Source organism: Etheostoma cragini, chromosome 21, assembly GCF_013103735.1.
Source record: "Etheostoma cragini isolate CJK2018 chromosome 21, CSU_Ecrag_1.0, whole genome shotgun sequence".
Lineage (NCBI taxonomy): Eukaryota > Metazoa > Chordata > Actinopteri > Perciformes > Percidae > Etheostoma > Etheostoma cragini.
This window is the reverse complement of record NC_048427.1, coordinates 12,581,753-12,597,382: the sequence shown is the minus strand read 5'-3', so window position 1 is coordinate 12,597,382 and position 15,630 is coordinate 12,581,753. Positions and strand designations below refer to the sequence as shown.

At 44.8% G+C, this 15,630-nt stretch overlaps 1 protein-coding gene across 3 annotated transcripts in view; it reads right to left on the bottom strand.

The window, feature by feature from the left end:
- The window catches only part of raraa (retinoic acid receptor, alpha a), a 137,301-nt gene that overhangs the window by 29,481 nt on the left and 92,190 nt on the right, over window positions 1-15,630 (bottom strand). Inside the window, exon 1 of one of the 3 annotated variants that reach the window (XM_034859937.1) lies at window positions 8,494-9,493. The exons of 1 other annotated variant lie outside the window; for it this stretch is intronic. In XM_034859937.1, coding sequence (XP_034715828.1) covers window positions 8,494-8,671 — 178 coding nt within the window. In that variant the 5' untranslated portion in view covers window positions 8,672-9,493. Of the gene's footprint in view, window positions 1-8,493; window positions 9,494-15,630 lie in introns of those variants that run through there. One more of the 3 variants, XM_034859936.1, reaches the window with a different exon arrangement.

The window sequence follows — 15,630 nt, the reverse complement described above, 5'->3', positions numbered from 1 at the left end:
CCACTGTGTAAGCATGGGTCCTGGGGGAGCCACCGATGTTAATACAGTTATTAAGCCTCTCCACTGAAGCCTGCTCCACCTCCCCAACCCTCAGCATCAAGGAGCTCACTCTGCCTGCCAGGCAGCGAGCAAGCTTCCACAATAAGATCAAACAGTCCCAAGTAGGCCAGCTCAGGGAAGGCCAATGATGGAGCTTCCCCGTTGAGAAGTAAGGGCAGGTGGAGTTGGGTAGGTCAAGCCCAAGGAGCATCCCAGCAGGCTTTAGGGAAGACGGGAGGGAGGGGTGTGGGGTGGGGGGGGGGAATAGGCTTTAACATTGCCGTAGTTCCTCCTTCCCTTCCTCATGCTTTAAATGCATCTGATGCAACATTCCCATGCATCTCTTCCTGGTGTTGAGGATTACAGCCATGAAAGGCTTTAGCAAGTATATGTGTGAGAGCAGAGTTCTTCTCTTGCTAACTTCAGGATGTACGTAGCTGTGGAGGTTGAGTAAAGGTGAGCAGCGTGGGGAAGACGAGGCTGGGTGGCCAGGTTCGGCAGCAGGACCACTGTAGACTGTAAACCCTCTCTTGAGTGCAGAAGGGAACCTAGCTGGTCACCACTGCAGCAAAGAGTGACATGCATGCGTGGAGGTGTGTGTGTGTCTAATCGCTGCATGACATCCAATCCATTATTCACACGAGGCAATGAAGATTAGTGATGCCACTCTTGCTTGCAGCCAGGAGGAGCACATTTGGGCAGCCATGCAGCTTTGCACGCAAGGTACTAAGGTAAAAAAATGCCGGTCGGCTTAAGCTGCCATCTACCTGCCCTCACTGTTTAACATCTCTGTAGCTGAAAAGGCTCGATTCTGAGTGAGCTAAAACAAGATGAGGCTGGAGAGTGGAAACAGGTTTTGTTAAGGCAACTGGGACACACAGATTAAGGTTATTAAAAATATGGGTCATTCTGTACTAGACTCAATTTGCCATCGCTGGCCTGTTGGCAGCCATTAGTTGCAGGCCAAGGCTCCATCAGTCACACCAGAACACTAATAATATCAGTCACCTAGCCAAGCATCTCCCTCTCTCCGTCTGTTGTCTCTCTTCCCTTATTCTGTTCCTCCCCATGCACGCTCTCTCAGATTTTTGTTCAAAGGAGAAAAGGGCAAAAAAATCCAGAGGCCAAAAATGACATTAAACCTCCTGGAAGGCTCCACAGAGATTATTGTTTGAAAATGCCAGCTTTCCCTGCTCCGGAGATCTCTCTCTCCCTCTCATTTTCTTTCAGCTGAGAGGTGCTGACAGCTCAGACACAATAATCCAGCTCTATTGTGGAACCACCACAGTGGCAGCGGTGGTGTGCAAAAGGTTTCCCACGTATGGCGCGAGGGCAAAGCCGGATGTCGCGTCGTGACGTAGAACAGCACCGCTGCAAGCAAGGGGGGCTGGTCCCCAGTTACTACAGTGCGCCACACTGTGCGACTTGACATCTCTGGTTTAAATTGTTGACATTGTTGTCACCTTTTTCAATTAATCAGCTCCCCGGCAGAAGTAAGGGGTAACAAAATCTGTCAAAGGGCTCCTACATTTCTGATTTGATCTCTTTGCTTCCTCTGTGATCCCAGCGCTATCATTTGGAGCACAAACAAAGATGTATTTGTGTGAATGGTAACAATAACTTGAAGGTTGAAACAAATCAAAAGCCCCCCCCCAATCAGAAAGAGCATCCGGGCCGGCGGAGCTTTGAAAACAAGACAGCTAGGAATGAGGAATAGACAGAGTCTTAACCCTACCAGGAACTAGCAGCGCAGAGGCTTGTGACATACTGTAATTATTTTTCAAAGAACAATTAATGCTCCTCAGCATCTGACACAAGCACTTAATTATTTTGATAATGACCCAAGCAGGCATCTCTCTTTCTCTCTCAGCCGAGGTACTTCACCATCAACGGCCATGATAAGACACTACAGGTCACGGCGCAGGCTAGACAATACGTCTCACTGAAATGAAGGGTCTGCTTGATATCAGAGCGCATTCCTTTTAACACACAGTGGCTCTATTCATAACAAACAGGATCCAGCTGCTTCAGTCTCTTCTCATTTACCTCTGGTAACCTACGCGTGTTCGGTGCTGCTCTGCTACAGGGCATCTCTCAGTTCACACAATGCTAATATCACAAACAGGGTTACAGGGAACATGCAGCCTGTAACCCAAGCTGTCGGTCGAACATGTTGTCCTATCCGTCACTTTCCAGCGATGCATCCTTCCTTCCCACCTACGCCGCACTGTTGGCAGTCTATTTCATCCCGGTCCCAGGTGGGCCTTTAAGAATCAAATGTCAGAGGCCGGGCTCCAGCCAGACACGTAATGAATATGAAATGATTCAGAGGGGCTGTGGGAAAGAGATGATAGTGACAGACCCAGCTCCTTTGTCACTAAGGGGGACCAGATTGAGCCAGGCTAGGCCTGGATGTCAAGAGAGAGAACCAAATAGGAGAAGATACATAATATTGGACATCTAAAGTTACTTAAGATAGTCGCTTCCATAAATCAAGACATACAGAAAGGGCTTGTCTTCCTCCAAACTTTCCCTTTGTGCACCCTGGAGGCATGTAAAAGACACCAACAACAGGTATTATGAGAGGCAAATAAGGACTCTTCACCGCAATGAGATCATCTGAAACACTGAGACATCTCTTCGGAGCTGGCCTGCTTGCATGATGATTAAAAGCATGATTGTAGCCTATGGGACTTTGTGTTCATGCAAGTAAGGAGAGGAAGCTCTATGCACACACGAAAAATAAAAAAAAACTTGAGCCGGGGCAGAGCGTTTTCTCCTGCTCCTCGGTTAACAACACTGACTGAGCAGCAGCAACACAATGCTATTTTTTGCCCAGACGGCCGAAAGAACTGCCAGGCTCGAGTATTTTTAGCATACTAACCTCTACCCTATTTTCTCGGCTGTCCCACTCTCTAAATAGGAGGGCATTTGTGGCGTGTGTGTCTGAGTGTGAGTCAACTACTAGAGGTGTGCACAGTTGTCATCCATGTGATGTTAACACAGATCCCCAGAGGGAGACTAGGGATGAATTTGTTGGTGGAAGTCTGAGCCCTGTGCTTTGGCCTAGAGCTTGTGGCCTGAGAGAGAGAGAGAGAGAGAGAGAGAGAGAGAGAGAGAGAGAGAGAGAGAGGGAGGAGAGGCAGAAGCAGGAAGTGGTCCTCCACAACTGATGAAACAAGGCAACATTCCATGTAATCACTCTATATACAGCAGATTTTGGCAAATGGGGTTTGGAGGGCCGGAAATCTTGAAAAATATGAGTAAAAATTAGGGCAGGCGAGCATTAAAGATTAATCGTGACACAGACTGCCATCCGATGAATGCCACCATGGAGGTAGGAAACAGAGAGGGAGAGAGAGATAAAGTGTGAGATAGAAAAGAGACACTTTGGGAATGAAAATGCCTTGCAGATGAATTCTGGGGTGATGAATGTCCCTGGTTCAATACCCAGATGAATTTGTGTGTGTTCCATTATGAGAGGGTCGGGGATGAAACATGGAGATAGGGCGGAGAGATGGGGATGGGGAAGAGGAGAGTTGGAGAGAAAGAGAGAGCCCTCTCTCAATGTGGTGGTGAGCTAGCCATGCAGAGCGCATTGCGAACAAGCCATCTATAGAGATAAGTAAAGAAGTGATTACAACAGGCCCAGCTCAATTTCTGACAGTCAACGCTTGACTGCCCGCGTAGAGCCGAATTGATTTAAATGAAGAAGCTATGAATATTTTAGAGGGACGAACCCCCCTTTAACCTGAAGTGTTTCGATCTCCCTCCCACCCCTGTATATGTGTCTCTGTGTGTATAACAGGACAGAAACAGGTGAAACTGTAATTATTGATATTGAGATTACGGCCCTTTGTAACACTATCTGCAATCAGCTGCCTTTTTTAATTCCTGATGAATCAATGCCACTGCCTGGATCTTTTCAGTCTTCCTGGCTTTTTTCATCAAAGTGGGCTTTGCAGAGTACACAACCCCTTGTTTGGGGGTTTAAGGTTAAACCAAACTGGTGTACAGTGCTCTCTGACTGATGCCTCCAGGCTGATTCTCTCTACAAACAAGCCGGGGCCCGTCGATGGGTTTGAGCGTGTGTTCACAAAAAAACTGCCCAAACAGAAATATGCTGAATTTTCTGACATGCTCAATTTGGAGTGACAATGCAATATGCCACTTTCAGGAGAAAATACAATTTCCTTAGTCAAATACAGCATTGTTTGTGTGTGTCCTAAAGCCAGGTGCTCTTCCAACGTTCAAGGTGACGGACCACACCCACTCAATACACCTTCAAAACATTACTGAAACAACAAGTACTATACCAAAAACATGCGTCTCTGTTGATCCTGGTAACATCGTGCCACGGAGATCATCCCAATCTAAGGGCATCTCTATTTAGTACACGATGAATCACATTAAAAACAGGCAGCAAGAGCTTTAAAGGCTGGTGGCAAGTTGACGTTTTGGGCAGCGAGGACTAGCAGGTTGTGAAACGCCGCCCTGCGGCCTTACTCAGGAGAGCGGCGGCAGCGGTGTTGAACTCCCTTCACCCTTTTGCCATTACAAACATACCATGATGACAAAATGTGTTATTGATGTTCACCTGAAGGTGAAAGCAGGCGTGTTTCTGTGGACATACTGATTTCTCTCTCTCTCTCTCTCTCTCTCCCTCTCTCTCTCTCTCTCTCTCGCGTTTAAGCTACTAAATCACCGTCGCCACTGGCTGAAAGGGGTTAGGCAGATGTGGCGCAATAAGGAGACAGTGTGATGCCTCCCCTCCCTGGAAGAACAGGGGTCCTAGCCTCAATGCCATCTATCTATCCTGCCACTTCCATCGAGTTGGAGATCAACAAAGCCCCAGGAGGAAAGGTCCATTCTCTCATTATAATGTCCATTAAAGCCCTGAGGTGCACTGCTGTTTAAGAGCATGCAGAGAGTATTACACACCTGGCATTAAGGACAAACACTGCAGTACAGGAATATGAAAGCCTGGAATATGCATCACTCGCAGTAACTTTACTAATATTGTAAGCAACGTTGCCAAGAAATTCTGAGTGGATTGATCAAAAAAAAAAAAAAAAAGATTCCCTTTTCCCTAGCTGATTACGACAGCAACCTCCCACCGATGTCAGAAACTGCCAGTTGTGTATGGGGAAAGGGGGACGAGCCTCTCTCTGTTTATCGTCTGCTGTTCATGTTTTTACTCAATTCCCAGCTAACACTTGCCAAATAAAAACTGCATGTATAAATAAAGGACAAGAGGCATTGATATTCATCGTTCTTTCGCAAGACCAACACCAATTTGCTGGCCCGCACAAAGTCCAAACACATTACCCACAGTTTTCCATGTTGCTGCGCTGCCTTGATGCTGCAGCCTCTCAGAAAGCCAAAAGAGAAACCACATGGGTTTATTATTTAACAGCAAAGCTCAAACTTTTTTGCCGTTTTCTCATTTAAAAAAGTCCACTCTAACCAACCTCCCCCGTTCATCATTGCTCAGAATTGTTTCTGCTCTTACAGTCCGTTGCATTGAAAAACAATAAACTACCATCTGTTTTTTCTTGGGCCTTGCCTCCTGCTAGGCAAAAGGACTTCCGCACTTAAATACCACATGAGTCAGATTAAGCTGCCAGTCACTTGCCCGTCAGACACAGCGTTCATGTGCAATAGCCCACTTGGCAGGCCCTGCCTTCAGAAGACAAACTAGCTTGAATCTCGCCCTTCTCTCTGCCTGGTCTACTCTCTATGAAAAACCCCGCTGACCGCTTTCTGTCGTACTGTGGACAGCCCGAAAGGAAAAAAAACAAGGAGCAAGAATCCTATGGGCTGGTGAGCATTTGAGCCCACCATGCAATCCCTCTTTCTTTCATACCCCCATTTTTTTTGTGTGTGACAGTCATGTGAACAAGGCCAGGCACATTCTTTCAAGCATGAGCCCATAATCGCTGGAAGGATTCTGACAGGCACACAGTGAAAAAATCCAGTGCATTTAATCTGCGAGACCAGAGCCGTTTCACCATAAAGATTCAGCATTATTGCTCTGAACATAATGTTAAAAGCCTGCTGTGAATTAACAAACCTGTGCTGACAGCTTCTGGATGGAAACAGTCGAGCAGCTAAAGTGGCAGCATAATTAAAGAACTAATAACATCAGGGATGAGGCGTCCATATGATCTGGATTTGCGCCCAGCCACTTAATGGGTCCAGGAGGCCATTTACTTCAGCGAAGATGTCACTGAGTGCATTCTTAGAGCCAGAGAGCTCGTCTGTAAAGCCCGTAATGAATAGTTAGACCCAATTTGGAGAGGTTGGAAAAAAACAGAGGACCAAAAAGGGAAAGCACTGAGGGGGTGAAACATTTTTTTAACTCCCGCAGCAATCGGTCTCCAAACCCACGTGCAGAGGATAACATACCATGAGACTAGTGTCTGTGAAGTTGGTAGTTTAAAGTCCAAAAGAGAAGCCAGCAGATGTTTTGGGGGATTGTCTCGTGCTGTTGAGCCTGACTGCTTTGGATTCCTGCTGCCAAACGGGAGGTAAAAAATAAATTGTGCTGTGTAGTGTCCGGTGTGTTTTCTATCCCTTTGATCCAATAAGCCTCTGAACCCCGTGATGACACTAACATCCCCCCATCCCCCCTCCTCCCCCGAGTTGTGCACTCAATTTTTTATTACAATCAAGCAGTAAGGCAAAGATCAGCTATGCTACCCCCACCCACCCACCCACCCACACACACACACACACACAAACACACACTCCCCCTGCAATTCCTTCGTTGAGCAACACAATGTGGAGTCGAGTAAAGGGATCAGAGGTCTTTTCCTGGGCCAAACCCCCACAGTCTCTCTCAGACGAGCTCACATGGTTTGAATCAATGCTGCCACTAGAGCTCTTTGGTGGGTCAGTTCAATAAATACTATATAAATACCATGAGGCTAGATAGAGTAGATTGCTAGATATCTGCTTTATAATATGTATGTGACTTGTCCTTTTAGTCAAGAGGAATATCTGTTCTCATGTGACTTGGAAAAACAAGTAGTGAAAGAGAAAGACTAAAGTGCAAACATAACCCGTTTTGCAGTGGTTTTGTTGTTGCTGCCAAAAGATTAAACAAGATCCTGGTGAAATTCCTCTTTGTCGTGTGTTTCTATAGTCCTGAGACGAGGAGGAAATTGGCCCTTAAGAGCCTGTGGAGATTCCTGCTTTTTACACTCCTTCAGCTGTGAAAGACAACAGAGCCATCTCTTCTATGAAGGCCTGCTGGAGCTTTGTGCAGTGCAGCTCCTTTGAGGTATAGAATGGGAACGCCGCTGTGATACTTTGTTGTCGCAATAAAACTCTCTCTTATTGCAGCAGATACCGTATCAATAAACTGCCCATGACTGGTGGTGGTTACTCAACCCAAGAAAAGAAAAACTACACACAAACACACACACACACACACACACACAGACACAGAATCCCTTATCCAAACTAAAGTCTTACTGAGATTTTAAAAGCATTATCAGACACTGATGTACTATTTTTAGACATGGCCCAAAGGCCTGTCTGGCACATTAGCCTAAAAATGATAATTTCTGGTCGTAGTATTTATGACATTCGAATTTAAATCTTAATTCTAATATTCTAATTTGTATGTTCAGTCAAGATTTTAAATATTAAACTGTATAATTCAATTCTTAGAGCACACTGTGTTGTGATTGTTCCCCCCCCCCAAGCTACCTACTAAATATAGACCACTGGTTTAAAACACTCTGAATTAGCGAAAGGTCTGATGGGCACATGGAATTGACAGGACGGTGCAGTTAAGGCCGTGCTGCTCAGGAACTTTGGCCTGTGTGTGTGCTAAGTGTGCTGTGTGTGTGCTGTGTGTGCTGTGTGTGTGTGTGTGTGTGCAGTTACTAGTTGTTCAGATTACCAGAGAACCCGAGGGATAACACTGGCAGGAAAGTTTGATCTGATTAACGTTGGCGTAGCTTGCAAAACCTTGTTTGTATTAATTGCATGTTTCAGGAACACAACAGTTTTGCATAACGTGGTCTGGATCAGAGCGCCACAATCTCACCGACGTTTCTCAGAACATCTACCCAGCCGATGGGCATACAGAGGCAGGAGAGAGAGAGAGAGAGAGAGAGAGAGAGAGAGAGAGAGAGAGAGAGAGAGACGAAAGTGGGTCAAGTATATTTAAAGCAGTTATGAAGCTTAGTGACGGCGATAACACGCAACGCTGTTTGCCACATATTATCCGGTTTGAATAATTGAGATAAAACAGGATGGTGACACAGGACTTAAGACTTTATAGGCTACTAGTAATTATAGTCGTGTGGTAAAAATGTAATAACGAAATGGAAAGCACGTCATTTAGACTATACATAAACACACACAAATGTATGAACATTTAGAGGCTTTAACTTCCCCAACTGGTGAAATGAAGTTGAGGGGGCAGGAAAAGGCACCTACAGTGATTGGAGCCGTTCCAGTGCTGGTTTCTGATGGACGTGCTGTAGGGATGGGGCGCTCCGGGCACCAGTCCTTTCTCTGGGATCAAGCATCCTCTGCTCTGGTTGTAGTAATCCATCATTAAAAACGGGTTCGGGCTGGGATTCAGTCCCACAACGTCCACACTCTCATACATCATACGAAGCAAGGGGTTATTATCAAATACAACTAATGTCGCGCACGCTGAAAAACACGAGCCTTGTGGGCTGTTGTTTTTTTTAGCTCGCCACCGGGAGAGGTAGAGACGGATGGGGGCAAAACGGTTGGAACTGCATTCAAATCAAAGGGAAAGTGGTAAATCCAAGCACAGCGGGAAAAATTGAACATTTGGCATCTTCACACAGCCGCTGTGTTGATCGAAACCCAAAACCGAGGAGCGAATCAGTCTGAAATAGCCTGATCGGCTGCGCTCAATTTAAAAACATGATTTAAAAGAACTGTCTGCATGGTGTCCAACGCGAGAACACGCCTGGGAATATGCACACAATAATAAAGCAGACTAGATAGGTCCTGTCGGCCTCGCTCAAAAAGAGAGCAATATTAAAGGCTGTATCCACACCATGAAGAGAATAAAATCCCAGAAAAGAGAACACAAATATCCCAAGTCCGTGTCGACAACACAGGGATGAAGGCGCAAATATCGGAAAGGAAATTCCTAGTTGCAGTTTGTCCTTTTGGGTTACGGTCGGTTGTCCCGTTCGCGTCTGTGGGAGGACTCCTGTCAGCCCCGTCAGTGAACCGGTCTCCCTCCGTGCGCTACAACAACCGGCGGCTTCTCTCGGTCAGACCCCGCTCTCCGGTATCCAGGGTCGCATGGAGCACGCAGCGCCGCCGTGTTAGTGTTCGCAGAGAGACGCCGAAATCGTTCCCACACCAAATCATGCGGCTATCACGTTCTGCAAAAAATGTGACAAGGCACAGCAGCTGAGGGCTTTGGCTCCACCTCCACTAGGTTCTTTTTTCTTTTTTTTCCCCCCTTCCTACCCTCAGTTCTCTTTTCATGCGTTGCTCCTCCTACGTTTAACCCGTTCAGGGACGTCACCATGGATCTCCCTCACTCTCCCCGGGCCCTGTATGGGACTGTGAGAGGAGGAGCACCCCCCTCCCTCCCCCCGCACCTCAAATTTAGGTGCGGGGGCTTTAAATCTGAACGTATTTGAGGACATGATTACGTTATATAAGCTCAATAATGAGTCTTTCACATCTTTGCACGGAATTCAGGGATTTAATGAGAGTCCAGACTTTTTCCTGGAAGTCCCTCTATGTTCTCACTCTTAATTTGGGCTCCTCCTTCCAATTTATTTCACCCTTTCCGCTCGCATCAGTGTCCCCCCCCCCCTGATTTTCTTTCTCCCCCAGCCTTGTCTCCCTAATTTGCCTAATGCTATGCAGCTGAACTTTTCCTGAACCCAGGGAAGAAGGCAGCCTCACCTCCTGGTGACCCACTGGCTGACTCGGATTCGCCTTTCTGGCTCGCTCTCATCCCACATTATTCAAGGTTTCCCACCTTGTACACTCAATGTAACACCATTACACTTTTCCTCGAGGGCTGCCCGGAGAGGCGCCTCAGTTCACCCAGCACACATAAAGTAGCAGAAGTAGCAAAGTCACCCAGTCATGGTTACTGACACTCAACTTTTCTGATTGTAGTTGCAGCTGGAATAAAGTCCAAAAGGAAGTTGTTTTGCTTCAGACTTGCACCACCTCCTAATAAAATGTTACTGCACCTTTATTCCGCAACATTCCATGCAACATTGTTTCAACTTGTTATGCACAAATGCAGCTGTGTTGTCCACACAGGCTTGAGTCCATGCCAAAGCCATCAAAGCACAACTCTGAAGGCATATTTCCTTTTTCAAAGTCAGGAGATGCAAATATCGATGCTGAAAGAATATAGTGGCAAATATAGTCTCTCAGACACATCCAAACTTTTTACACATCCCCAGGGTCATGCTGTGGCGTTGACGGGGGAAACACTGACCTGTGATTGTCATGTGATCTGGCGTACAGCTGCCAGCTCAAGTTGCCTGTGCATGGTCATTGGAAGGGATTAAGGCCAAGCCCCCACGAGATATTATTTTGTTGGACGACATCTCACGATGTATTATTATTTTTTTCACCTTCACATTGGCAATATAGAATTTGAAATCAAATCAAAAGAAAGACCACATGTGAAAATAACAAGCATGTTTGATCCTTCATTGGGACGTTCCAAGGGACACTTTTTGCATATTATAATAAAATATACCATGTTTCATTTGGTATTCTGTTACACTGCCGCACAATACCATACAATATTTTTACAATTACATTGCACTTTCTACTATATATTATACCTCATACTACACCGTCATATGCTATCTATGATGGTGCTGCTTCCTTTTCTGTGTTGTTTTCTTTATTTTTGTAATGTCATTTTAAACGAGGTCTGCCCCTCAATGATCTCTTGAAAACTAAAATGTATATTGTCCTATGTTAATATGCTATACTGTATAACCACATCCTATGCTATATTATTTCTATTTTGCTTTATTAATACAGACAACCATAGAAGTCATTACTTGATCACAGTATATATTATTCTGGTGTACACTGTTTACACATATACTAGACTAGCTGCTATTAATCCTACTGTGTCACTTTCCTGTGAACCTTTTACTTCTACGTATAGTTGTATATAGGTCTGCATCTTATTTTGTTCATTTGGTCTTTTTTATTGGATTTTCACATCTCTATTAACTTTATTTATTTCTGCCTTTGTGCTGCTGCAGCATCCAAATTTCCCCCGTGGGGATCAGTAACGGCATGTTATATTTCTGTGGCTGCAGATTGTGACAACTAGTAAATGATGGCAGAATCCAATGTCCTGTCCCATTGTTTTGGGACAATCAACCTTAAGATCTTTTCTACTGTTTTGGTAACTTTTCTAAATTTACCTAAAATTGATTATGTGGATAGAAAACGTTTGATGCATAAATTAGTTTCTCAAATGTATCCGCATCAATGTGGAAATGGCCCAAACAATGGCTCTCCTCCCCCCACTTTTCCTACACCTGAGCCACAGGCCACAGCTGGGTCTGACCAACAAGGTTTCTGAGAGGGATTATCTGCATGGAGCCTGGCAGGGGGGCTTGGCCGGCTCCGCCCCCACCGACTGTGACACTTATTTAATGCAGGCCCCAGTGTGTTTACCCTGCCTGATAAGAGCCCGGTGTGCAGGCCTGGGCCACGGCGACCCCTAGCCTGCACTGATAGCGCAGTCACACATTCCTTGACAGGATTAGCCCTATGAGTAATGGCTGTCAGAAAATGCTAATTTTCCAGGCTCTGTGTTTGTCTCTCCAAGGGGAGAGTATTCATCCTAGGGTTATACACTGTGATAGCATAGAACAAGCTAAGAGATAACGGATTGTTGATCATTGCTTATTACAGAGGGGGAGGGAAGAATACAAGATTAGACCTGAAAAAGGTCCTTTTCCCACAGCTTTCTTACATGTATATTTAAACAAAAAAGTCACTTTGTCATCCTTAAAAAAAGGCAGAATAAATCCAGGCGCCTTGGATGAAATAGTTGTGGTATTTTTTATGCCACAGAAGAGAACAGAGTGCTATTTTGGCGAGACAGTTTGGGACTTTGATGCATTACATCACATAATAAAACTGTTTAGTGACAGGTGGTGTCCAGTCTGTACGTGAGTGTAAGTGATCACTAAAAGAACACACACATTGTGTCTCAGAGGCCAGTATTGATTTCGAGTGTTGTTGTATAACGTCAAAGCAAACCGATGGAGTGTCCCGATTAAAGCACCATTCAGGAGTGGAGGCTTTCGCAGAAAAATATATGGTTATGTAAGTGCAAAATAACAGAGGAATACCACGAGCGGTAAACATAGCGTCCTTGATCCTGAGCAATTCTGGAAATGAGAGTCCAGCGGGGAGATGGGGGGGGAGTGGGGAAGTGAGGGAAGAAGGATTTTAAAGAGGGAATTCAAAGAGTTTTATGGGCAAGGGCGGAGAGGAGATTGCTGGCTGGACCTTGAGGGCGTTAAACTATTTTTACTCCCCCCCCCACTTTCTTTCCACGCCCAATCTGGGGTGTTAGGAAGCAGTAAAAAGTGCTCTCCTTGCCATTCCTCCCCCAAGGAGATGTGCAGGTCTCTGTCAAGCTGTGGGGCAAAACATGCTGTCTGCTGATCAGGAGTATTATCCCACGACTGTGATGATCAGCACCGTAATCCCCTCCACTCCCACTCATACCACTGGCATGGTCCCAGCAGCCAAACGTCTTACTAGCCACCTGGCTCACATCTCACTTGGGTGCATGTCAGCGTGTGTGTACATTTGTGAGTGTGTGTGTGCGCAAAGGTGCATGTTTGCTTTTAAGTCTACCTGAAACTACAATTCCATTCCCTTTACTGTCATTACGGTGTCCGTGTGTGTGTGTGTGTGTGTGTGTGTGTGTGTGTGTGTGTGTGTGTGTGTGTGTGTGTGTGTGTGTGTGTGTTTGCACAGCTGGTTTTGTGCAGCGCGTACAGGCATCACCAGCCAAAGCCAACAGCTGTGCTCCCGTCAGCGATCCAATGTGTAATGAGGGCCCGACCCTTCGATGTGAGAACAAGCTGCAGTTATCAATGAACAGTGCGCCACTTTCACCTCCTTTTTTCTTTCTGTCAATCTACTGTATACACACACACACACACACACACACACACACACACACACACACACACACACACAGCCTGACCAAAAGTTAGACTGTGTGTGTGCGTCTCTGTGTGTATTCTAAAAAAAGACCCTCTTAGGGGCTGCAGAGATTTTGTGAAAGCCAGCCTGCCTGTCATTATCCCTTTAATGTCCCTGTGACAGCAGATTGCAGCATTTATGGTACAGGCCTATATCTGCCCCTAAAGCCTTTATTGTTTGGCCCAGCTCTATGGTGGCCGTAACCTGGTTTTCCCATTTTTTATGGGGACCTTCATTATATCACAGGGGGAGGACAAAGCTGCCCACCATCGGTGTTTACTAAAGTATGGCTTACTCATAAATCCATCATGGCCGGCAGCATTCTGAAAATACCTCAGCAGAGGCAGAGAAAGAGAGAGAGGAGGGGGAGAGGCGTAGCTTATTGTATAGCTTGAAATAGTCCACAGTCTATGCCCTGGAGTTAGAGGTTGCATCTCCGCAATGATCATTAGGTCTATGTTCCTTTGCACAGTCCATCACTCAGCAAATCAAAGGAAAATTGCTTTGGATGTTATCCTGAAGGATATCTCAATATCAGTCATCCCAGACTTGAAATGGCCCCCATCAGCTGTCAGAAACAGGGAGATGTTTAGTACAAAGGGATGGACACTCCGCTAATTCTATTAAGAAAGACCAGAGCGACAGAGAAGAGAGGAGATGAGCCACTGAAAAAAAAGGCTGAGGAAGTTAAAAGAGTAAAGTGGATATGACTGGGAAAAACTAATCAATGATCCACGATCAAAACAAGAAAGTAGTATGTTTTACAAATCTGAATTTAGCAAGGTATTTCCTAATAATGAAAGGACCAAAATTACTTATTACTAACAAGAGAAGGAACGGAGTTTGCTGGAAGTATAGATTAGTGAGTGACATCTGGAATCAAAAGAATTGTTCACAATAATTAGAAATCATAGTACAGTGAAGTAGGGTTTACTAAACCACTTCATTTCCCTTCACTTCAAAACCACTTCATTCTTAAAATCTCAATCTGGAATAAAGAGTGTGCCATCTCAGCGATGGTCCAGTTTAAGTTGAATTAGGGTGGTAGGTCAGGGGACTAAAGGATCATCCGCTTTTTGGTTTTTGGTTTAAAATGAAAAAACTTAATTATACTTTTATACCCTGACCGTGGTAGCTTTCTTTCTTCTTATGTACATACCAAAATAACTAAAGAGTAAGAAATAGGCACAGTAGTGTGAGTAGTGCTAAGGCAAAGAGCAGAGGTGGAAAAAGTACTAAAATATTGTACTCAAGTATAAGTACCAATACTTTGATAAAACATTACTCAAGAACAAGTGAAATTACCAATCTGAAAAAAATACTCAAGTAAAAGTAATGAGTAGTTTGTTTAAACTGTACTTTAAGTCAGAGTTCCTTAGTTACATAAAAAAAAAAAAAAACGGGGCGGATCTCTCCCATGTAGTGAAAATAGGACAAATCCAAAACTATTTTGTTTTTAATTAAAAGAAAAATCTACACAAATATATAAACATTGATGCAAATGTATACACATGTAATAACAAAAAGAAATGTAGAAATGTATAATGTGCAATTTTAGTTCAGACCATCCCATAGAATGTTTTCAAACAATCAACTGAAAGTGAAAGTACAATGCATTGTTAGTTCTGGGGGCCATACTTTGTTTCTTCACAAACATAAGCAACAGTAATAATGCAAATCAAGGCCAAATCACGTGTTTTACACTCATAAATGGGTTTGACCCTGATGTTCACAGCCCGGACTAACAGCTGGCTTCTACACACCTAAGTAGCTTGTATGAGCTATTTAGATGTATGTGAATTAATTTAGCCAGTGCCCTATATACATTGTCCTAAGGAAGGGGAGGGCAATTTATGTTCCCAGGGGCCACATGAGAAACAGGGACTGTTATGGAGGGGCCGGGACCAATAGGCTAAACTTAATTCTGCTCAATGTAAATTTGATGTGGAACGTTCTCAAAAGTCTCTTTTTTCGGCTGTTACTGTTTTTGGCGATTTTGTTGGATATCACAAAGCTGGTCTTGACTGCGCCCCCCCCCCCCATCCCTGGATTCCTTGTTGCTTTTGCAGCTTAACTAGCAAAGCTTCAGATGTCTGTGCCCGCCCTGCATCAGTCCAGCTGTTGTATTTCTCTGTATGTTTAGTAGTGGCGATTCAAATTATAATTCTTTAAAGGTCCCATGGCACAAAAATGTCGTTTAATGAGGGTTTTTTAACATTTATATAATGAGGTCATAAGGGGCAAGATTATCTTCCCTTTCTCTGCTTTGCCTGCCCAGAGAATTTGGCCCACCCATGAGAGAGACATTGATGCTTTCAAACAAGCAATGTGGCAGTTGGTCAAGGCCACGCCCCC